The following is a 25,058-nucleotide window of genomic DNA, read 5'->3' on the forward strand; positions in this document are numbered from 1 at the left end:
CACAAAAGAACATCCAAACACATCCAAAAAACTTCGGTTTTTTGCGGTTTTCAGTTTTTTTGGATCGGTTTTCGGTTTTTATTTGGATTGGTTTGGATTTGAGCACCCACCCATATTATCAAACTATCAAATGAACCAACAAACAATTATTTCAATCGTAGAAATCCAACCAATCACCAACAATGCCAAAACAATAGAGCCAATCAATAAGGAATTCAATCAACAATATACCAACCAACCAATTAGACTCAAATTGCTTCTCAATGGAAATATCACACGGTATTATATCAGCATCACATTCATTCTAAATCAAACAAACCAGCTTGCAAATTTACAATATATATACCTCTTCCCCTTTCTTAAAAGCAAACGAAACCAACAAAACAGCTACAAGTCCAAAATTTACCGCAACGGAAAGATCACCACCAGAGAGATCAAAAGCGTGCCAGCAAGAACTCAACCAAATTCATTCTCATCAGATTTTCGGCAACAAATATATTCCCAATTTTTGTTGGGAACTCGACAGCGGAAACGACGGATTGTTCAAGGCGGCGGATCGAACCTTGCTCTAGATACCATGTGAAACTATTCAAAGAGAAAAAATGAGGCTAGGGTTTTCCATTACAATAAACCAAAAAAGTCATATGGAACAATAGATACAATAGAGTATATAAACTAGTAATTATGAAAGACTAAACTACCCTTACAATAATAATATAATTATTATCTAACAAGAACAATAGCTTGTTTATTTTTGGTTTTACAAATACAAAACACACCAAAACAACACAACTTTTAACACACTATATTTTTCTTCTAAGAATAAGTAATTACTAACTAATGATACACAAAAATACAAGTAAACATGAGATTTGACTCCTCTAAAGCAATATTAACCTTTGACGCACAAATCATTTTGTTAATATTCTATCACCTTTATGGGCAGTCGAATTCAGGTGAAAACTTAAGTTTTAGTTACCCCTCTAAAAGATATCTAGAAATTATGTTTTAGTTACCCCTCTAATAAATAAAAGGTTCGCCGTTCTAGCCATTAAATTACTTGACTAAAAAATAAAAAAATAAAAGGTTCGTCAACAATTATTTTAGCTAAAACTTGAACTGATGTAGAAATTAGGCTTTAGTAGTACATATCTTGGTGATTAATCATGATATATGACTTTAATTTTAAGCACTAGCTAGCAAGTGCATGTTCTATGGTTTTCAAAGCTCCTTGAATTCTCTGGACCATTTACATCCAAGCGAGAACAAATGAAAATATCAAGATACTCCAATTTCCATCCTTAAACTCACATATCTTTCTTCACTAGTTTTACATTTGAAACATGCCAATGAAATCCAACATTTCCATCAATAATTGAATAGCTAAACACCTGTTGAATTGGACCAACGGAAAGAAGTTTCTGCTTAATTAGTCCGATTCAAAGCTAGATTATCTGTTAAAAAAAATGCGCCCTCTGAATTTTTTTTACCGATTTACAGGAGGGACGATTGTCATTTAGGCTGGCGGATGTTATGCATGGATGGGTAGGAGGAAAACATGCATGTGTTGACGTGACTAGGGTTTCGCCACTTGTTGGATTGAGGCTTTTACTGTGAGACAAACAGCCCTCAAAGTTATTTTAAGCAAAGTGGTCAAACCTGAAAAACATGTTTTGAAAATCAACATACTTTTATACGATTTACGTTTGACACTTTTGGATTCCTAGCACCAAAGGTCGTGAGTCTTCTACAAAGAGTTCAAAAGGTCATGCATAACAATATAATGTTATGACTTCTAGTCTAAGAAACTCAGATATGTGATACGATACGGATACGATACGACACGGATATAGCGATACGGGAAAAAATTAAAATCTAATATATGATACAAGCCAAGATACTTTAATAAAAAATTTAATTTAAAATTAAATATATATAAATAAAAAAAAAATAAATACACCTAAAATAAATAATAAAATAAACATTCACATTATTAAAATCAAGTAAATTACATATTTTAAGTACTATCCAAAAGTAATCATCGTTAGTACTATTATCCCGAACAAAATTAGTATTACCTTAAAAGACATCATTAGTACTATACAAAAACAACATCATATCACTACTTAAGAAGAGTTAACACTAATTGTTTTCAATCTATTCTCCTCCATTCACATCATCATGAAACAACGTATCGTGAACGTGTGCTTGGTTATTTTATTCAAAAAATAAAATTTAATTATTGGATACTACTACTTCGATACGTATTGGGAAGTATTGTAAACATATCTGGTATTTTTTTTATATTACAAAAAATTAATCACTGGATACATTCCTGGTACGTATCGGGAAGTATCTGACACGTATTAGTGTCATGTCAAACTCGCGAATAGAGTCTTAAACTCGTACCGTACGAGTTTACGTATTTAGGGAGCAAAAACGAATTGAATCGCTGATAGAACCGATTTTTGATAAACTCGCGTAGACTTGAGTAGACTCGTATAGACTCGCGAGTCTATGGCGAATTTACGAGTCTATAAACTTTTCTAAAAAATAAATTTTTGATTTTTATATTTATAAAAAATCCCCAAAATACAAAACTTAAAAATAAAATAAACAATTGAAAACCCTTAAACCTATTTTTCGACTATATATATGTACTACGTACCAAACGTTTAGAATTAGAAACCCTGAAACTAGTTGACGACGACGTCGAAAGAGTCTCTTCCTCCCTTCATTGTAGCGGTGCTTTCACGATCTTCTCTCTCATCCTCCAGGTTTGTGTTTCATTCTGTATGTAGTAGCCAATTAAAAAGTAGCTAGTACATTATTTACATACTTTGCTATTTTGTTTGTTTTATTATGGAGTTTTTTTTTGTTAAAAATAACAAGTTTGTTTGAAATTTGAATTTTTATGTCATTTATGAGTAACTTATAGGCTTTTGAACTCATTTTTAAGTTTCCATAAACTCGTACGAGTCTACGAGTTGAGTCTGCGGCCCTTTGCGAGTCTGGGTAGACTCGCGAGTTTGACAACCTTTGTGTCAGATACGTATCTGACGCGATACTTGAGCAATTTTGAATTATCGGGGTTTCCTAGATCCTAGTCTATGAATGTTATTTTTAAAAGGATTGGTTTTGCCATTACATTCAATGCAGCTTGTTGTCCGTTTATCTATCCTTCATGTGTAATTATCGTATATTTATTAATATTTAGATCAATTTTTTTGTTTTCCATGTCGATATATGAGTAGAAATATAGGTCATCATAGAAATTACTTCTTCCGTCCCTAGATATAAGACCATCTTTAAATTTTTCTCTATCTCTTTTTGTAAGACCTTTTTCAAATGGCAACCAAGGACAAATATAAGCTTGCGTAGAGATTATCAAAAAGTAGGCATGCATATTAATATGAGTTGAAATAAAGGTCGACGTAAAAATTATTAAAAAAAAAATAGACACGCATCCTAATATATGAATAGAAATTTCCCCTTTTATAAGACCGCTTTTTAGACACGCATATTTATGAATAGAAATATAGGTCGCCATAGAAATAGACACACGTAGAGATTTTTCTCTATCGCTTTTTATAAAATCCCTTTTAAATATTCAAGGACAAATATAGGTCCCAGTATAGATTATAAAAAAGTGAACACGCGTATTATTATTATATGAGTAGATATCTAGATTCGCGTAAAAATTATAAATAAAAAATAGACAAAGGTCGTGTAAAAATTATAAAAAAAGAAAAGAAATAGAACCGCATATATAATTAGAAATATAGGTCGTCATAGAAATTATAAAAAAAAATATAGACACGCATATTAATATATGATTAGAAACCACACCACATAATAAAGAATTATTATTTGATAATTATAAAAAAATTATTATTTAATAAAATTTTGATGCATAATGACTTGAATTACCCTTACAATTGAAATGTGGCAATTTTTCAACAATGGTTAACAAGGATAGCAAGGACTTTTATCTCCTTTTATTAAATTTATATATGACAAGAAAAAATACACGAGCCAACTTAACAAAGTTAACGAGTTTAACAACAACACCACCACCACCCCCGTCAGGCCCAAAATAATAATGTACAACTTCATAACAGCATCTATACCAAAGGATGCTACTCCTATGAGTATTACTCTTTTTTTAAGTGTCATTTTATATCGGTGCATATATGTTAATACATAATTTTGAACGCTAATATCTTCAATTATTTATTATATAAAATTATGAAAATATTATATTTTGAAAATACTTGTCGAGACAAATTGAACAATTATTTTTTTTGTATTAATTGAACAATATTTTATGAGTCAGGATCTGTTGAAACCAACTAGTTTGACACCAAATGTTACACCTCTCAATAAAATTTTAACCGATATAAATTTTATAAAATCCACTGTTTCAGACAAATCCAAAATCATTTGATATGCTATTGAGACACATAAAGATTAACGACATTTAAAAAATGTAAAAAACTGTTAATTTTTATGTATCTCAATAATATATCAAATAATTTTGGATTTATTTAAATTTAACATAAATGATCTATATGATATAAACTTTCAATCCAATGGTGTATTTTATAAAATTTATATCGGTTAAAACGTTATTGAGAGGTGTAACATTTGGTGTCAAACTAGTTGGTGTCAACGGATCCTGGCTCATATTTTATATGCTAATATATGTTGTTATTATTATTGCTTATTCCGCTTAATTATTGGTTGCCGTTCTATTGCTCCACACATCAAGTTCTTTTATTGGTGTGATTTTATTGACGAATTCTCAACAATTGGCGCCCACCGTGGGGCAATCGGAACAATTTGAAGTAAGCACCATGGTTTCTAAGTGGGATATCGAGGAACTTTCCGAAAGCAATTTGGAATTGTGGAAAGTGAAGATGGAAGCAATTTTAATGTTCGAGATGATGGATAAAACATGGAGTGTTGTTATCTGGTGCCTCGAAGATAAAGAGTTAATGGAGATGGCGAAGACGGTCGGCCTGGAGAGGCGGTGGTAATAATACTCGACATCAGCCTGGAGAGGCGGTGGTAATAATACTCGACATCAGCCTGGAGAGGCGGTGCTAAGAATACTCGGGTTACTATCTGAAACAACAACTTTATTATGAGGATGTGGAGGTGCTAGTGGAAGTTAGGAACCGGTGGAGTATTGAGTCATGGACTTTGGATGCTCCTATCACATGTGTTTGAAGAAGGAATACTTTGAGACACTAGAGCTAGTTGAAGGTGGAGTTGTTCATCTTGAAAACGGAAAGCTTGAAGGTTCAAGGTATGGGTTCAGTTTGTCTTACGAAGTTTGACAATTGTGAGTTTCTTTACACGATGTGAGGTATGTTTCTGAACTTAGATGCAAAGATAGTTGGTCATGCATCTATAACTAGTGGTGATTCTCATAATGTAGTTGAGTTGTGGGACTTCGGGTGGACCTGTTAGTGACATGTGTTTAGTTGGACTAGTGAACAAGGTTTACTAGGTGTTGAACTGAACTGGAATTGTTGGAGACTAACAATAGCTTGAAGTATGTTTCAGAGGAGTTGAATAGGTCTTGCGTGTTACAAGGTGGAGATCATGGTGGGTATACTTTGGTGGAAACTCAGTTTGAGGTGGAGTCTTCCAATAGTGGTAGACAATCAACATTAGCTCTTGGCTATCTAATCGGAGATAGGGAGGAGAGTGGTATTGTTGAACCAAAGAGGATGACCATGGAGACCTTGTGGGTTATGTTTCAATTGTGGCTGAAGAAGTGCAAGACCTTGAGAGGATCTTCAGGGAGGCAATTGAAAGCAACAAGTGATCAGACTTGGTAACTTGTGAGACTGCTGGAGGTAGTTGGATACAAGGAGAGTTTGATGTTGCAGCTTGTGGAACCGCCTAAAATTCCAAGGTTGGTTTGGAGCCAAGCAAAACTTCGAGAGTACGGAAGGCATTCCGGGATCGAAGAGTGGTGAAGGCTTGTAGGGCTATCGCAAAAATCCATGGATAGTCGGAGGCAAGCGATTCTTCAGGAGGACGGATAGGAGATCAGATCCAGATATTTAAAGATATTAGTTTATGTAGTTTCCTGTAGAAAAAACTATGAAAAAAAAATATGGAAATGTGATATTTGTTTGCCATTGATAACTTCAATTTTGAAGTAATAACTGAAATACTGACTCCGCTTCAAGAGAAAATTGGTCAAATAAATTTATTTTATTTTTTTAAAACTTGGTATCCGGCTTTAAGACCGACTAATCTAAGGGGACTAATCCCACCGCCAACTTGTGGTGACCCCATTTAAAGTCAGAGTTTTTTTTGCTCTGTATGAACTTAGCCCATCGAAATTGGTACCAGGGAAAATCGAACCTGAGACCTTGAGAGGAGCATACTCTAAGGACTCAAGCCAACACCACTAGATCAAGCCCAAGTGGGTTGGTCAAATAAATTTGATGTATTTAGTCCAAATTTTTAACCAAATACGTCAACTTTTTTTGACCAATTTTCACTTATATTTTAGGACGGAGAGTAGTATTTATAACATGTAATTTAAAATTTTTAAAATTTAGAGTGTAACTCAATTTAAAAATAATTATAAAAGTCATGTTCTCTTATTGCTCTTGTATTGTTTTATTTTATATATTATTAAATCATTAGTTATCCTCGTAGGTATTTTTTATTGAAAAATATAAGGTGAGTTTGATTCTCAAGACATATTAGGATTATTAGAGATGAAAAGCTCATGAACTAGCTTCGGTTGGTAAGATTGTTGAATTCTATATATAAAGAGTTTCGAAATCAAGATCTCTCACTTATTCATATCAAGAGTTAAATTTATAGTCATTAAATTACTTTATCAAAAGAAAAGGCGGATTGATCCACCTAAAGCTAGACGTGACATATCAATTTAAGTTTCTGAGTTCAAATATTTGCCCTGCTTTGATGAGTTGGTTGGCTAGTTTACCAAACAATTATTTTTTTCTCAATTGCATAAAACAATCCGAACATAGTTCTTTAATTTATAATATCAATAATGTATTGTCTTTTAAATTCTAATTTTAAGGTGAAGTTTACTAAAAGAGAAACAAATATAGTTACTCATAAGTTTATTAAAGCAGTCATTTCTTTCTTGATCTAATTGCTATCAGTTTACAATACTATCTATTTATGTTGATACTATTTTGATTAATAAAATATATTAAGTTTGTAATTGTAAAAAAATTATTCCATGAGTTGGGTTATTCGCATGAGTCATTGATACTATTGATATGTTATTACCGGAAAAAACTTTCCAGTAGTATAATTAAGTAGAAAGTAGCATTAGCAGCAAATAAATTCGTGGTAAAAACAAATTTGTAAGACAGATTAAACAAATCCAGCAATATTAACAAAGCTAACAACATAAATTAAAAAATATTACACTATTTTAGTAAAACAAAAATGGATTTTTTTTAGACAATCACCTCAAGATCCAAGCGGTTGTTCTATATTTGGGCTCTTTTACTTGATCAAGATAATTACATATGAATACAGGATAAACGAGCAAAAATTGCGCTGCTAATCCTTTTTAGATAACAAATTTAATTTTCTTAAGCATTACATCATGAGATCTATGTTATGACTCTTTGAAGTCTTTTCAAAAGATTCACGGCTTCTGATGCTAAGAAGCATAGAGTTCTCTACAATCAACTACATGCTCCCCAAATCAATCCAAGCATATACCTTAAGACAAATAGGAAAAAACTCATCAATAAGAAATAGTGGAATCATAAGGTGATAAGGTGATACTTGAGGAAAGTGCGATACTCTATTGGTGATATATGTCCTGGCCTAATCCGTCGATAGGAATAACTAGAAGAAAATCTTGAGCATGTGTTGCTTTCAAACACTTAAAAACTGCTTTTTGTCTTCTTTTTTTTTTAATGGCAAATAGATCGGTCAGAATATCAGAACATGAGCACCAGAAATATTCAAAAACAAAATAAAGATATACATAAGAAACACCAAAAAGAGCACCATAAAGCAACAAACCACCAAAACCACTCAAAGCAACCACGAAAAAGGGGAAGGAGAAAAGTCACCTAAGATCAGGCACCACAAGAGATACCACTCAACAGGAGCCAGATACATCCAGGCACCGCATCCTCACATCGCCTTATTGGACCAGCACAAGAGGGGTTGCACCTCCCACTCATAGAAAGAACAGGGGCTATCGGGGTTTTTACCTGTAAACCATTTCCATGAAGAGAGTTTCACCCTATCAACATGATTATCAATTGTTTTTTGTCTTGTGGTCATGTTAAAATCAACTTCTATGTCTTGAACAATTTTACAAAAAAATAGCACTTGTCAAAACATGGTGTCCTTGCTATAGCAAAACTTCTAAAGTCAAAAGTTGAAATCGTATCAAGTAGACCGTCCAAAGCAATGTCAAAATCCGAGTTATATATACTCGACCACCTCTCAATATATGCGGAGTACAACCCAAACCCAAACCCCCAACCTTAATAGGTAAATAAGTCATCCTCCATTGAAGATCCCCAAAAAAGGACCTCCACCAACCACATTGTCTTCAATTCGAACATCGCAACTTCTTATCAAGCAAAATAGTTTAGTCTTAAAACCTCAACTTAGAATAAGTCGGTCCAGTTAATTCAACTCAACTCATTTTGCCAATCCTAAAATAGTAAAAAAAAATCTCAAAAATCAAATTATATTTATAAAAATACTCTTTATACCATCAACAAAATCCTCAAATCCACATCATAATTCAACTTTATTTTCAATAATTCAAACACATTATTACTATAGAAAAAAATAAGTCATGTTCTTCCCAATATAACTAAATTAGACTTACATTTTTCTCTCATTGTTACAAATTAAATTAGACTCACATTTATCTTTTTTATCTCACACCACCTCTCACTTCTTTTTTTTGGTCAAGCCTCACACATCTCTCACTTCTATCTCTCTTTTTCTTATCTACTACTCCTTCCAAATGGGATCTCAAATAATTATTGCACACACGTGCCCATACATAGGAAGTGAAACTTTTTTAAGTTAGTGTAGTTATCTTTACTTTTTGACATGTAGTGTGGTTATCGTTTAAGAAACGCTTAATCATAATTAATCTCTTTATTAACTGATAATTACATTGGAATCCCTTTATATACCCCTCAAACTCAACTCCCACTCCCACATCACAAACCATATCAAACACATCCCATTCCTCTCTCTCTCTCTCTCTCTCTCAACAAAAGAAAAAAAAACAAACACACAAATTCATCAAACCGTTACAACAAACAACAATGGAAATTGAAACAAACCAACCATTGGTAGCAAAGAAAATATGGAACACACTACGTATAATTTTGTTCATGTTAACAAAAAACATAGCCAAAAGCAAAATGGTAGCTGAATTAAATCTTTTGCTTAAACGTGGAAAACTCGCCGCCGTCAAAGCTATAGCCAACACTCTCACTCTCCGCCACCACCACTCGGCCACCGCCTCCTCCTTCGTCTCTCCTCACGACTACGAATTCAGCTGCAACAACAGCCCCGCCATCATAAAATTCCACAACAAAAATAAAAACAATCGTCGTCACCACCACCACCACCAATACACCGATTTTTCCACCGTTCAAAAGGTTTTAGAAATACTCAATGACGTCGATGCTTCTTCGTTTTCTTCTCCTTCTCCGTTAGTCACATTTCCTGGATTCGGAAAAAGTCCCATTGGAAAAAGAATTAGAGTCACCGATTCGCCATTTCCTCTAAAGGAAGAAGAAGGTGTTGATCATAGTCATGTTGATGTTGCGGCTGAAGAATTTATTAAGAGGTTTTATAAAAATCTCAACTTGCAACAGAAGTTAACCGCGATTCAATCGCCTTACAACAACAACTCTCGTGATAGATAGAACATTATCAATCGGTCCAGTCAAATCTTAACACTTGAATTGATCTGTTACTCAGATTTAATTCAACCGTTAATATTTGACTGGATTTAATTTGTCACATGTTACGACCACTTTTTTTTACCATATGTATAAGCACCTTTTATATTTTACTACTTTGTCAAGTAAAAAGTCATGTGATGGTGGATCTTATAGCACGTGATTTGATTTACTATGATGTTGTGGTTTTGTTTTTTTTTTGCCCCCTCTTGAATCATTGTTTTTCAAGATGGAGAGGTGTTGGTGGTGCTTATTATTGTAATTGGATATTGATAGAGTGTTTAAATCACACTATGGTTTTAGAGCTATGTAAATCTCTGTTTTTTTGTATATATCTCGTATATGTATGCTTTTCAATTTTCTTGTGTTGATAGTAAGAAAAGTTTAATTTCCATTAGGTATATTAATTTAATTTGTATTGATGGTGGTTTAAAAATCCACATTTATCTTCATATTTGGTTATCTAATCTTGATCGAATCGAACAACATGCATTTTAAGATTTAATTTTGAAGTCGATTTTATTAAATCATGGAATATGAGTTGTTTGATCGAAATTAATTAATCTAAAACTTGTTATTACAGTCAATTTAGGTTTTCAGGCCGCGCGTAATTTAAATTTTGGTATTATATTATAAAACGTCAAATATTGTATTATTAATATATTATTTGTAGGTATATGCATTGTGATAGTGATTAGTCATTGGTCGAAAGTTTTAATTTACACTAAATTTTAAGATTAAAAAAAATACAATAAAAAGGGAGAAAAATTTGTAGTATTTTTCCTTCTATTGTGGTTAGGAATTTTTTGGATACCAATAAAGGATAGGAGATAACACCAATTATTTCTACTTTGCAAAATAAAGTGAAGACTAAAGTAGAGAAACAATAAAGCCAAAAAAAAAAAGTAGAGAAACAATAAATGTGTTTTTTTGTGTGGGAGTTGTTAAATAACAATAGAAATATGAAGGTACAACTTTTCAAGTTTGGTGAGTTGGAATTTGTTTTTATTGACACTTTCAAATATTTGTTGTCTATGAATCGGTCCCTTTGAATTATGATGGTTGTTACATTGTAACTGTTTCATTTACATTAATCTTAAGTAAATCACCATTGAAACATACTAATTAACGTTTTTTTTTACAATAATTCATAACGTATTATGTAGCTGTTACTTTGTAAATAACTTATCCCTAATTTAATGTAGACATTGATATAATAATTTGTTAGAAATAGTAACTGTTTCACCACACTAAAAAGAGGATTAGTAAAACAAAATTCGCGCTCAGTACTATTGGACTTGTGGCGCAGATATAAATGGTCATTTCTCGATCAGAAATCATGTAGCAGACGGTCAGCAAATCGTGGAGGAGACTTTGATACCATCTTAGAATTGTGAGTTGGTTCTAAATCAACCTTACAAAATCGGCTTGTAATGTGAGATTGTCATCACTTATAAACAAATATTCGTGTTATCTCACAATCGATGTGAAACTTCTTATCGAGATTCATAGGTGTTTCTTTTATTAGTTATTTTGGTCTTCAAATATATTTTTCGATAGTCAATATGGTCCGCAAATCTGTTTTTCGTTAACCAAATCAGTTCAAAAAACTAGTAACAAAAGAGACATTAACTATAGATGTATTTGATCCCGTGAATTTAACTCAATTGACAAGACATTACATTGTATATTTAGGGGGCCGAGTTTCGAACCCCGATGATCTTCCCACTTATCTATTTTATGGGTGAAATTTCTAGTCGCAATGTTACTTAAAAAAAAACTATAGATATATTTGTAATTTTAATACATTTAATGACCAATTTAATGACCAATATGACAAATCCAAAAACTAAAGTTAAACATCTATTGAATATACAAAGTAGATTTTTTCCTTTTAATTAAATTTTTTTCAAACACAAAAGTTAGACATCTATTAGACATACAAAGTGGATTTTATCTTGACATAGCATGATACCCTTCAACAACTAGTTAAAACTTAAGCAACTCTAATTAAACCCTTCAAGTTCAACACACTAAATTGTTCAATTTTTTATTTTTTTTTGGGTACTAAATTGTTCAATTATTTATTTACGATCATTTTATAAGATACTCCATGGGTCAATTCAGAGATGATACTCGTGTAGCTGTATAGTACTGCCAATGACATAGGTCATACAAAAATTCAGTTATAAAGTACAGTATATATCGCAGTCATATGGGTCAATTAGTTGATATAGCCATGTTTGACTCTGCCAAATTATTTCCGTTGAAAATTGTATGAATCGTTCCAAAAGATCATACATAGCACAATAATCACAAAATATTTTGTCAGAAAATAGTACACTCACTTTTTCTTCATGAGTGGAAAAAAGGACAGATTTTATGGTAATAAATAATTCGTATAATATTGTTATTAACTACTTGATTTTTAAAAGTAAAGAGAAATCCATCATCTTAAAAAAAAAATATTAGTCTTACCAAAAAAAAAAAATAGTAATACAAAAAGAAAGATACAATTTTAATAAGTTTAGCGATTAAATGGTTAGAGGAAAAAGAAAATTGACCCATTTGAAATTTAATATTTAGAGAGTTAAAATTTGAGTCCTTGTGTCGAATGTGTCTAGGGTTGATTCTAATGTAGTATGTTGTTGTGTGGTTTATCTGAGCTTCTCCAAATGAGTGTATCTTTATCGATGAATCTTCTTCAATCAAGAAGTTGGTGGATAAGAGAAACTCATCTCCTGAAAAAGATGATGAGAGGTGAGACTGTTTCTTGAGGTGTTTTTGTCATCGAGTCGGATTTCTTTTTTTCCCTCTAGGTTGAATCTTTGGAGAGTCTTGATGGTTTTAGGTTTCTTTTACACACGGTTCCTTTGTTTCTTTCTCATGCTAACCGTAAAATTAACTAGTCACCGACCCGCGCTATCGCACGGGTTTTGTACACCAGCATATATGATATCAAAAAAATATATAATAATAATTTCAAAATGAATAAATAAAAACAACTCAAAATATAGTGATGATAAAAATAATAATATTCAGTACAACGATAGATATAGATAAATAGTTTACAAATTAACTACTAAACATTATGGAAAGCTTCTTTGTAAACAACATTTCCAGTTTCGTCTGTGTCTTCCCCATTTTCATCTGTATTGTGATATCTGAGTCATTAGATTGCCCAATACTTTCATCATCAATACCCAAAATCCACTCTGAAAAATTATTTTTATCTTCAATGTCAGAATCTGAACTGTCAGTCTGTAGTCTGTAGTCTTATGTTAATTGTCAATGTAAGCACCTCACAAACTTTCCATAACTGAGAAGAATTTATAGTGGAATTAACAACCTCTTGTCTTGTTCCTTTTGGTATAACAAGAAGAATCTGACGAAAATCTCCACCCAAAACAACTACTTTTCCACCAAATGGAAAGTATTTTCATGTAGTATATCCTTCAAAGTACGATCAACGGCTTCAAAACAATGTTTATGCATCATAGGTGCTTCATCCCATATGATTAGCCTTGCACGACGAATCAGTTTAGCTAAATCATTTGTTGGTAGTATCTCACACGAAGAGGCCTCATGAACATTTATAGAGATAGCAAAGCAGCTATCCCACTTTACGCTATCGTTAGAACAATCTCGCCCTTTGATCTTAATACTGCAGACATAGCTCTCCAAATGTATGTTTTTCAAGTTCCTCCATATTCATAAAGAAAAAAAAAGACCTGTTTTTATCGTCAACCCTTTTCATAATTTTATCATATATACTTCTCTGCTTAGTGGTCATTGTCGACATCATTTTACGGTGCTCATTTGCCAGAAATTGCCTGTCATAGTTCAACTCATCATAAATATAACCTATTACGTGTCTCAGGTACCAATCTCATGTCTGGTTTAGGTAGTTAAGGGAAATCCTCCAGACTTTTGTTATTACCAATCTCATGTCTTGTTTAGTAGTGATTAAATAACATAATTGTTTTTTAGTTTTCTTAGACACGTATGGAGTGAATGAAACTTCATCTTCGGTATTCGTACTTCATAGAAAACTAATAGCATGAGAGATGAAAATTTATCTTAAGTACTTCATAGATTTTATTAATCACTACTAAACAATTATGTTATTTTTAATATTTTTTTAAAAGGAAAAAATGTAGATGTTACATTTATATTTGGGTCATGCTAACTGGTGTCCCCGGGGCATTGATTAAGGAAACCAAAAAAAGAAATTTTAAAATTAAAAATAACATTGTTTATACTTTCGAGGTGTTGACTGCACAAACTTCGATATGATATTACTATATTTGATTCCTTAAACAGTGTCTCGGAGCACTGTTTAGCATTTTCCATTATACTTTTAAATAAAATAACCCAAAAAGATTTCGCTACATGCTATAGATGTAAATCACCTCACACAATTCCACTTCCACTATAATTTGAAGTAAATCCAAGCAATTAAAATAATATTTATTAAATTAAATTATTTTATATTGAGCTCCCTACGAGTGGACATTCATTATACGAACATGAATCTAGTGCATTTGTTTGATGAAATACGAACAAAAACTTTGCATGTTTTTAGCACAGCTTTACATTAAAAGAAGACATGTAGAAAAGTAGCAATTTAACAAAAAGAAAAAGGAAAAAGCAAAACACTAGTGGAGAAAATTACTCTAAAAATAAAGTTAGTGAAGAATTGTGTGATATATAGTAGTGCTCTATAATTGATTGAACACAATCGCTATAAGAAAACTCTTTTCTTCCCCTCAATGTTTCATAATCTCATTCATTATAATCTAGTTGATACTTGATGCACGTAACCAACTTGTAGCATACTTATACAATGCTTAACAAGCTCATCATCAAATATGAAGTTTGAGCCATAAGTTTTGCTTTTTAACCATTGTTGATATTTTTAACTTTTTTAATTCTTGAAGTTAATTTTAATAGTATATTCTTAAAATTGAGTTAGTGAGTGGGTGTGTTAAGAGTCCCATATCGGTTGAGAGATTGTCTGACTAAGTGTTTATAAACTAGAGGTAATCCTCACCTTACAAGTCGGTTTTGTATGGATGAGTTAGGCCCAATACTCAATTTTAAGATGGTATCAGAGCCTCTTCACGATCCGTTGGGCCACCTGTTATGAGGTTTCCGCTATCGGGCCACCTACCGTTTATATCCACGCACCAAGCCCAATAGTGCTGGGCGTGAGGGGGTGTGTTAAGAGTCCCACATCAGTTGAGAGATGGTCTGACTAAGTGTTTATAAACTAGAGGCAATCCTCACCTTACAAGCCGATTTTGTAAGGATGAGTTAGACCCAATACTCAATTTTAAGATATATATATATATACTTTTGTATTAGCTAATTAGGTTTTAACACATGGCACAAATTATGGACATGAATAATTATTGACTTAAGACACGTAGTCACGTCAATATCATTTTTTGAACATCAATCACTTTCCATTTGACATTGATATGCAAACTTTGTATAGTTGAAAGTGAGACCTTGATTTTTGTTTTATTTTCTATTAATTTTTTAATAATCCCACTTCTTGTATAATAGTATAATATCACACACATTGCTTAAATTTAATTGAAAAAATTAGTTTATTAATGAATGATAAATTTTTAATTAATAAAAATACTAAATATAACTATTTTTGAATAATCAACAACCCACTTCTTGTTTAGCAATATATCTAATATATCACATTGCTTTTAATTGATTTTTTTTAAGCAAATGATAAGGTTTTAATTAATAAAAAGTAATAGTATCTAAATAATTGATAGCACTAAAATATATAATTTTAATTCAACAACTCTAATTAACACAATACCAATGAAAATTGATATTGTGTGTAAGTATCATAATTAAATAATTTGTGTAAAAAGGGAAATAACTACTCAATGATACAAACAGTACTCGTTGGATTAAGCAATTGTGTGTAAGTATATTTAGGGCAAAATATGTGAAGACATAAGACTTCTCATATAAAGAAAACTTTACAATAGTTGCATTAATATGATACACGTTATTTAGTATGAGATGAGATTATTTAGAGGTAGTAGTGGATTGGTTTGTCCATTTCTTATAGTATATATAAAATAGAATTATAGAAAGTAGTGGAAGTGGCATTAGTGGAACTATTTTTTAAAAGATAAAAAGACATGTTGCTTTGGTTTATCCAATAGATACACGTAGAATTGTTGCTTCAATTAGTAAAGAATGAAATAAAAGGGACTTTAATTAGTAAACTTTAATGATTTATATTTATATCTATTTATTTTTATATAGTTGTATGGTTTGTCTGCGATACGTATCCGTGCGTGTCTATGAACACATGGAAAGCATTCTACTTTATCTTATGGACTTAAGATTTGTATAGAATTATTATATTATTTTTATCCAAATATTTATTTTATTTTGTCAATTAATAAAGTGCAAACATCACATAAAATCCACACACAAGTGTTGATATTATGTGATGCTTTGGGGATATTTAATTTTATTGTCATAAGTTGGCTTGGGAAAGAGGTTTTCACAAAATAAAAATTTATAATGACTTTTTGATAACGATTTAATTACTCAAAGATGGTTTGTTTTTTACTCTTATGAAAAATATTCATCGTGTGACTGTTCATCAACATTCGAATTATATTTGATGGGTTAATGTTCTTCGAGAAGCTAATCAAGTGGCAGATCGGAGGACGAAACATGTGTGTTGATTTTAAAATCTTTAATAATTAATGTTATTCCTAGTTACATTTTCCTTCCTTTTGGACAATAATGTTTCTACCAATTTTCCTCGTGGTTTCTAATTTGTTCTTAGGGGTGTTGCCCCGGCCGTTTGTTCATTAAAAAAAAACATCACATAAAATCCGGGCTAGCCCGATGAGTGTTGAGGCCTAAAGCGGAAATTTAATCGAGGCCTTTAAAAATAAATAATAATATTTTTTAAATAAAAATATTAGTCCTTTTATTTGATGATAAATATCCCATTAGTAAAAAGAAAAATTAAAAAGTGACACTTATAGTTTCTAATATAATTTAAATATATTTTTCTTAATTGTGTCATATAATTTTGCGATTTGTATTATAATAATGAGAATATATTAATAATAGAAAAAGATAAATTGGTAAATCACAATTATTTTTCTTTTATATATTTTCTTTTCCTAATATATACAAGTAATAAAATATAAAATTGTAACAACTATTGTGGAATCTTTAACAACCCGGATTTTTAATAAGGAATTTATTTAAAAAAATTATTTACAAAATAATGAAAATAATAGGTATCTCAACGAACTATTGATTACATAAATTTTCAATTTATAAAAACTCATCTATGCTGCGTACACGCTTCAATTCCAATCGTCTAACAAGCATCTCTTTCAGTACTTAAAATGTTGAATGTAAGGGTCAACTTCCTTATCTAAATTGAATCATACTCACCGTAAGAAATATATAATTATTATTATTATCCAACGTGTCTGCCTGTGTCTAACTTATGTCCAAAAAAAAGATATGTTTTATGTTATGGTGCGTTTGTTAATAAAAAAAATTTGCTGCTAAAAAAAACAAAAGATGTGTCTTATGTTATGGTGAGTTTGTTAATAAAAGATTTTTGTTGCTACTAAAAAAAATCTAGGATATTGTTGGTATTATGAAAAGTACACACCAAAACTAATGTTATTATCTTTACTAGCAGGTCAGGCAGGCATGTGGCGGAACGCGCCTGCCTGTATCTAACTTATATTATGGTGAGTTTGTTAATAAAAGATTTTTCTTGCTAAAAAAACATGTGTCTTATGTTTTTGTGAGTTTGTTAATAAAATATTTTGCTTGCTACTAAAAAAAATCAAGATTATTGTTAGTATTATGAAAAATCCACACAAAAACTCATATATTTTCTTTATATATAGTAAGTATAGAAGTATGATATATAGTATAGATATAGATTATTTTATTTCCACCACATATCTCATTATTTTCTATATTTCTCAAACCTCCACCCAACCTAACAATTTAAATAACAAATAAACTCATCATAATTAATTAAATTTTAATAAAATTAGTATCTCTCAAAATTGGGGCGTTACAGAATCGAGAAAATATATTTTATTATTATTATTATTATAAATTTTTATATTTTAAAAATATAATTATCATACTTATTCCAATATATTTTCTTTTGTTATCTTAGAATCTTACACCATAATGGAGTTTCTCGAAATTTCTATTATCAAGTTTCATCACGTCGTTCGTATATAGAAGGAACTATGATTAAATATTCGAATTAATATTTTTTCATATTCTACGATTTCTTTCCGATAAAGGTGCATCATGTAATCTACTCAAAAATCAGGGGTTAGACTGAACATTTATTAAAAATACAAAGATACCCAATTTTTTTCCTTTTTTTTCTGGTTTATAAGTTGGCAATCAGGAATGAACCATTAATGAATACTACCCAAGTCCCTTGCTGATGAATCAAATTTAGTGGTTTATACCTATTTTATTTTTTAATATCCAAACATTTATTGGTCTATTTATAATTAACGTTTTATTAAGGTAATGGATTTATTTTTTTATATTTTCTGCTGATGGTTTTATTCCCGAGCCTTCCACTGATTTTGATGATTTTGTTGATGCAAACTGTTGGGTTTTAAATGTTGGCTACAATTTTGCAAAAACAACAATAGCCAATTGTTGAACAAGATGTTGTAGCATGTCCGCGTGCGTTAATACTCTGTTTTTAAATCTTTTGAAGATTTGATTTACAAATATGTTCGTGCTTATCCAGCAAGCTAAACGCGCCTTCCACTGCAAGTTAATCAAAAGGCGGTTTGTTTTATTTGTTACAAAAATATGTTTCAATATTTTTGCATCAAATCTTTTTGTAGAAGAAATATTTTTTTTGGAGTAAATCTTTTCTTGAATAAATCTTTTTGAGAGTGAATACTTTATTGAAGAATTATTTTGGAGTTGTGAGCTGACCATTGAAGATTCCAGCCAAATATTTGAAGAATTTAGCTTGGGCATCAAGATTATTCAAGGGTAAATTCTAATATGGACCACTTCATCAAGTGGTCCATGGTGGACCAGTCATGAATAACATTATAACGAATACGAATTTTATAAAATCCACCGTTGGATTGAAAGTTTATATCATATAGATCATCCATAGAAAAATTTAGAAAAATTCAAAATCATTTGATATGTTATTGAGACACATCAAGATTAATGGTTTATTAAATAACGTAAATCTTGATGTGTCTCAATAACATATCAAATGATTTTCAAAAAAATTTAAAAAACTTATGGATGATCTATACGATATAAATTTTTGATCCAACAATGAATTTCGTAAAATTCATATTCGGTAGATCACTTGTCCATGGTGGACCACTTGTGAATGTGGTCCACCGTAGCATTAGCCTTATTCAAGGCTATATATATGTGTGAAGACCTAAACCTAAAATCAAGAATTCAAGGATCTAAGCCGTGTTTACTAAAGCGTGTGTTTTTAGGGTTTAGAGAGTTCTTCTTTTAATTGTGAGCCTTTCTTGCTTCACTTTGATGCAAGCTTAGGACTGTGTTTGAATTGTAAGTTGTGTACTAACTCCAAAGCTTTTAAGCAAGGAGGTTAGGTAGTGTGTGAAAGTAACCTTAAGCTTTTAAGCACGGGTTACTATCGTTTGTGTCTTGAAGGGTGACTTCACCATTGTTGCAGATTGTATACTATCACAGGTTGTGTGGTAGTGAGGGGAGTGAGACGGGGTCTCATATCTAGGAGTTCCTAGGTAGAATATAGCACGGGTAGTTGCTAGGTGATAAGTCGTAAACAGGGTGTTTGCTGAGGGATTAGAACTAGGCTATTATAGTGGATTCCTCCTGGATTGGTATCCCTCAGAGTAGGTGTGTTTACACTGAACTGAGTTAACAAACCTATTGTGTTCCTTTTATTATTCCGCACTTTATTATTGTTCTGTTCGTCTGTTGTGTTATATAGACAATTGTTGTAGCATCTGTCATAGCACTTGTTCACTGCGTGCCAGGAATTTCACAAACCATGTTGGAAAAATATGACATAGAATTATCTCAATAGAATATATCAAAGAAATATTAGAACAAATTATTACGATACATAACAAAATAAAATAATAGAATAAGAAGAACTTATCGAATTTGACTGAGGCGTGCAAATGCACTGGGCTTAAGAGTATTTCGCCACCACAGGTAAGTTACCCGGTGCAGTTGGTCTCATATATAGCTAATACCCTTCGGGATACAACAGTCACTTCTTGTTAGCACCGCACGTGAATTAGCAAGGTCTCAAGAACTACTTTTGGATGCTCAAGGGAACTTAATTTATATGTTACTTATTTTCACTATTGCTTGTTTTTTTCTTTTCTACTAACTCACGGTTTTACTCTTAGTCCACACTATCCCTGCTTCTTCTTGATACCTTTCTCATAAGCATATGCATAAGGCATTGGATGCTCTTAAAGAAAAAACAACGTTGCAACAATAAAATTCTAGTTATTAGGAATTAACATAAACATTACAAATGAATGAATGGAAAACGAGTCAAACGAATTTTATAATAATTATATATAAAATAATATTATAACTTTAAAATAAATTATAATATAAAATATCTAACAATCTCCCACAATTTATTTTAAAGTTTTAGATTTTAGGTGTTTCCAAGAGCGTGAGACATCAACGCATAAGCACTAATATCTTTTGGACTATGAACTAGCACATAGAGCAAATGAAATTTGACCCACTAGAAAGTCCGCTCAAGCTTTCATAGAGGCGGCCCCACCTCAACACTCATATATGTGAATCTATCAAGTGTACACCACAGTCAAGCACACCACTCATTCATGAGCTATAGATTCATTAAGAGAATAAACTCAACCTCTAACGATGTAGTATACACTATCCTACACCATATGTAGGGCTGGGCATCGGTTCGGGTTCGGATCCAAACACCTGAACCAGCCAACCCATTGGGTGACACTACAAGGCCCAATTTCGACCCTTTATACTATCGGGTTGGATCGGTTGCGGGTTGGTCGGGTGCAGTGGGTTGCACGGTTTGGGGTAATAATTGGGCCGAATCTTAAAACAAGCCCAAATCCACAAAAACTCAATTTTTTATATTTTTTATATTTTTTCAAAGTAAAACTTAACTATTTTTTCAACTAAAAAATCTGGGCTATTTTTTCAACTAAAAAACTTGGGCTAATTTAACTCATTTTATCAATTTAAAATTGGGCTAAATCCCAAGCTATTTTGGCCTTTTCTCAGTGATAAACTGAACATCAAAACATAAAACTTAATATAAATCCTCCAGAATGCCACATATTTCCAAGCTTTGAAGGCATTAGAGTATTAATAACATACAAACCGAAAATAAATCCTCCATTGGACCACACAATTCCAAAGTTTAGAGGCATTATAACTATAAATAAAATAAAATATTACAACACATTCATCATTGACAACTCACATTACAGCCAACCCAAATGAAATTTAAATGTATCAAATATTACAAAGTTTTGTTGTCAATTGTTAAGAACATATGGTCAATCTCTTGTGCACTAAAAATCAGTAAAAGATTGAGGCATCCTGCAAATTTATTAATATCACATTATTAGTGCTCTTAGGTTACGTTTGGCCTGACTTATTTTCAACTTATAAGTTACTTTTAGCTTAAAGTTAAAAAACACAACTTAAAAGATAAAGTTAAAGCTGTTTGGATTTAAAAAAAAATAAAAATTAACATTAAAGTTACTTTTAAAACAATTGTTAACTAGTTCGGAATTTAAAGAAGACGAAGTGAAGTACTATAGATAATAGTTGGGTGTATATAAAGTACATGTTTGGATTCTAGTTTTCGAACTTTAGCAAGTGGATTATAAATTCTAATTTCATATAATTTATCATTTTATTTCTTTTGTGAATTTTATACTACCATTTAAATATTGCTATTTTATTTGTCAATAAAAATATTCTAGTATATGAAATTGTGAATAAGGTTTTTCTAATATAATAATAATAATCATCAAAAAGTATATACAATCATTTATTTCTATAAAAAAGAAAAAGTAATATTGTAATGAAATAAAAAAATGAAATGAATTAAAAAAATGAAATGAAAAAGATGATTATATGTTGGACAAAAAAAAATGATGTGGTTACCTTAAATAATAAATAGGCTATACTGGCATTTCCAAAAAACAAATTAAAATATTGAATGGTTCCAAGTGGGTATCGAAGGGGGAACCAGAGAAAAAGGAGGCGCCAGTCTTCTAAAGTTGATATTTTTGACTTTTTTTTTGGACTCCTTATATATTGTTTTTCTTCATAAAAAATAAGTCCTTAATTTTGTGTAGGGCTTTTTTAAATTTGTGTTTGGCCAGACTTCTCCTTAAAATAAAAAATAAGTCATAGAAAAGTTTGGTCAAACAGTACCTTAATTAGATAGAAAAATAGTAACTTGACTGCAAAAATTCAGAATCAGTTTTCAACTCGGTAACAAGAATTCACAACTAAGAATATCATATCATGACAAGAATTCATAATCAGTTTAAATTCCTTGTGATCCTCCATTGCTTTATCTCTCATATACACTACATTAGTAAAATTATAAATAAGTTTAAACTGGATAAAATGTAATCGGTGTAAAATTCACTACATAAGTAAGTTCACAACCTATTTATTTATATGAATAAAATGTTCCATTGTTTTATTTCTCATTTTTATCAATGAAATCTTAAAAGTTCACAAGAAGTTTAATTAAAAATAGAACCTTCACAAGAAACTAACCATTAAGCTTCTTCAAATTATCATTAACAAATTAGAGCAAAGCTAAAATTCAGTACCTTGAGTTTCTTCAGATTAACATAAATAAATTCCGAAACTTTACAAGAGACAAGGCCTTTTTAGACTGTCCTTTAACATCTACAACATCACCATGAGTTGCAAGCAGGGAGCAAGAAAGATTAACAGAGTTTAGAGTTGAGAAAAAATTAACAATTCAAGTGGTGAAACAAGGAGGTGTATGGCAGATTAATAAAATAACCTTACCCAAAAGATTATGGCTATGTTGCTTCCTCGACTCCAAAATATTAGCTTCCTGAGTTCAAAATATTAGTGCTATATTGTTTCCTAAGTCCAAAAGATTATTGGTTGTATGTGACTTCAAATTATGTTGTTCCAAAAAATGTGGCTTCAAAAAATTACTTCAAGAGCTGAAGAGAGATAAAAATATTATAAGGTTAAATTAACATACAACAATAACTGAAAATTGAATAAGAAAAAGTTTAGTTCATACTTAGACTCAAACACAGCCAGAAGGCTGTGATTGAGAGGAGGAAAGCTGCCCACTTCCAATTGAACTTTCAACCAATCCTATTATACAAATAATTAAAATAGTTAGTATCATATTGCACACAAAATAAAAACCAAAATTAACATTAAAGAAATAATAGTACCATTTAATGCATCTTCACAAATTTCATACTCCTCGTTGAATTCCATGGCTTTGAATTGGTAAAAGGATGGTCTTAACTAGTTTTGTGTACAGATTAGAGCCCCAACCATATCCGGTTTGAGTGAGCTTCGATAGACCTCTAAAACCCTCCCACCGGTGCTGAAAGCACTCTCAGAAGCCACGGTAGAAACCGGAGTAGGCATGATATCTCTAACCATTTGGGACATAATTGGGTAATCACCAGCTTTGTTTTTCCACCAAGAAAGAATGTCAAATTTTTCTACAAACTCAATATTTTTTGATTTGAGATAACCCTGAAGTTCAGTTTCTACAATGACTGAATCAATGACCTTCAGATGGTTTTGAAAAGCATTTTCTCTAACCAATTGGGAGGTTGTTTCAGCACCAGCAGCTGTTTGAACATGGGAATCAGCCTCTACAACACTAGAAGCTGAATTCCTAGATGTGTAACAATCATACATTTTGGATAGATTGCTATTGATAGACTCTAACAGTTTTTTCTTGACATCAGACTCATTTTCATACATGTCTTCAAAGCACCACTCCACATATCTTAACTTAAACCGATGATCTAAAATAACACCAAAATAAATAAGCTGATTCATGTTACTTATATTACCCCAAAATTTGTTGTACTTTTGCAGCATGTCCTTAGCCACGGTAGCAAAACAACCATTGAGGTTCATGGGTCTTTGCTTCCGTGATACCAATGTGTATTTTGTGGCCGGCTTGACTCAATGACAGTAGCCTTTTTATTCCATAGTGGAAGGCGAAGCATTAGCACTATTACATGCTATAAAAGAGGCTATCCATCGTGGATTTGAGCAAGTTCAATTTGAAAGTGACTCAAAGTTGTTGGTTGACGCTATCCATTCGAGAAGACGGCACAATTCGGAATTTAATTTAATTGTTAACGACATTATTCTTCTTATGTCATATTCTTATGTAAACTTTGAGGTTAAGTTTGTTAGGAGACAAGCGAATTTGGTTGCTCATACTCTTGCTAGGGCGGCCAACGTATGGGCTAGTTTTCATAGATTTGAGATTATTCCCTTATGTATTGAACATTTATTAGTTAATGATATGAATTAAGTTTGTTTGGTTCAAAAAAAAAAAAAACTAAATAAATAAAATGTCTCATATATCAATTAATTTTTAGCCTATAAATATCTCAAATTTTATTTTTAATCCCTATAAAAAATATCAACAAGTTTTGGTCCGTCAAATATTTTTCAATGCATTTTTTTATCCCTTTTTTTAAATCAACTCATTTGCATCATTCAAAATTTGAATTATTTTTCTTACTATCATATTTAGTGCATTTTTTTTTTTAGTACATTATAGAATATCTCTTGCAAAAATTAAATTTTTTTTAAAAAGGAAGAATTAAATATAAATTTATATTTTTTTCGCGCTTAAACATTAATATTTAATTTATCTTTTGTTATAAAATTTTACATTTTTGTGGTAGAAATTCTTATAATAATATCTGTAATATGAATAAAAAATAATTTTTTCTAATTTAACCTTTTAAAAAAAGGGCACAATTC

The 25,058-nt window shown here is 31.2% G+C and overlaps 1 protein-coding gene across 1 annotated transcript; it reads left to right on the plus strand.

Moving 5' to 3' along the window:
• The first annotated feature begins 9,210 nt into the window (after nt 1-9,210).
• Nucleotides 9,211-10,325, plus strand: LOC123884580. The gene has a single exon (XM_045933705.1). The coding sequence runs from the start codon at nt 9,324-9,326 to the stop codon at nt 9,930-9,932; it is 609 nt and encodes a 202-aa protein (XP_045789661.1). The 5' UTR covers nt 9,211-9,323; the 3' UTR covers nt 9,933-10,325.
• Nucleotides 10,326-25,058: the final 14,733 nt, after the last annotated feature.

Source organism: Trifolium pratense, linkage group LG5 (assembly GCF_020283565.1).
Source record: "Trifolium pratense cultivar HEN17-A07 linkage group LG5, ARS_RC_1.1, whole genome shotgun sequence".
Classification (NCBI taxonomy): domain Eukaryota; kingdom Viridiplantae; phylum Streptophyta; class Magnoliopsida; order Fabales; family Fabaceae; genus Trifolium; species Trifolium pratense.

Bases quoted from the DNA above. Each gene is read 5' to 3' on its own strand.
- LOC123884580 (XM_045933705.1), top strand. From the start codon at position 9,324: ATGGAAATTGAAACAAACCAACCATTGGTAGCAAAGAAAATATGGAAC.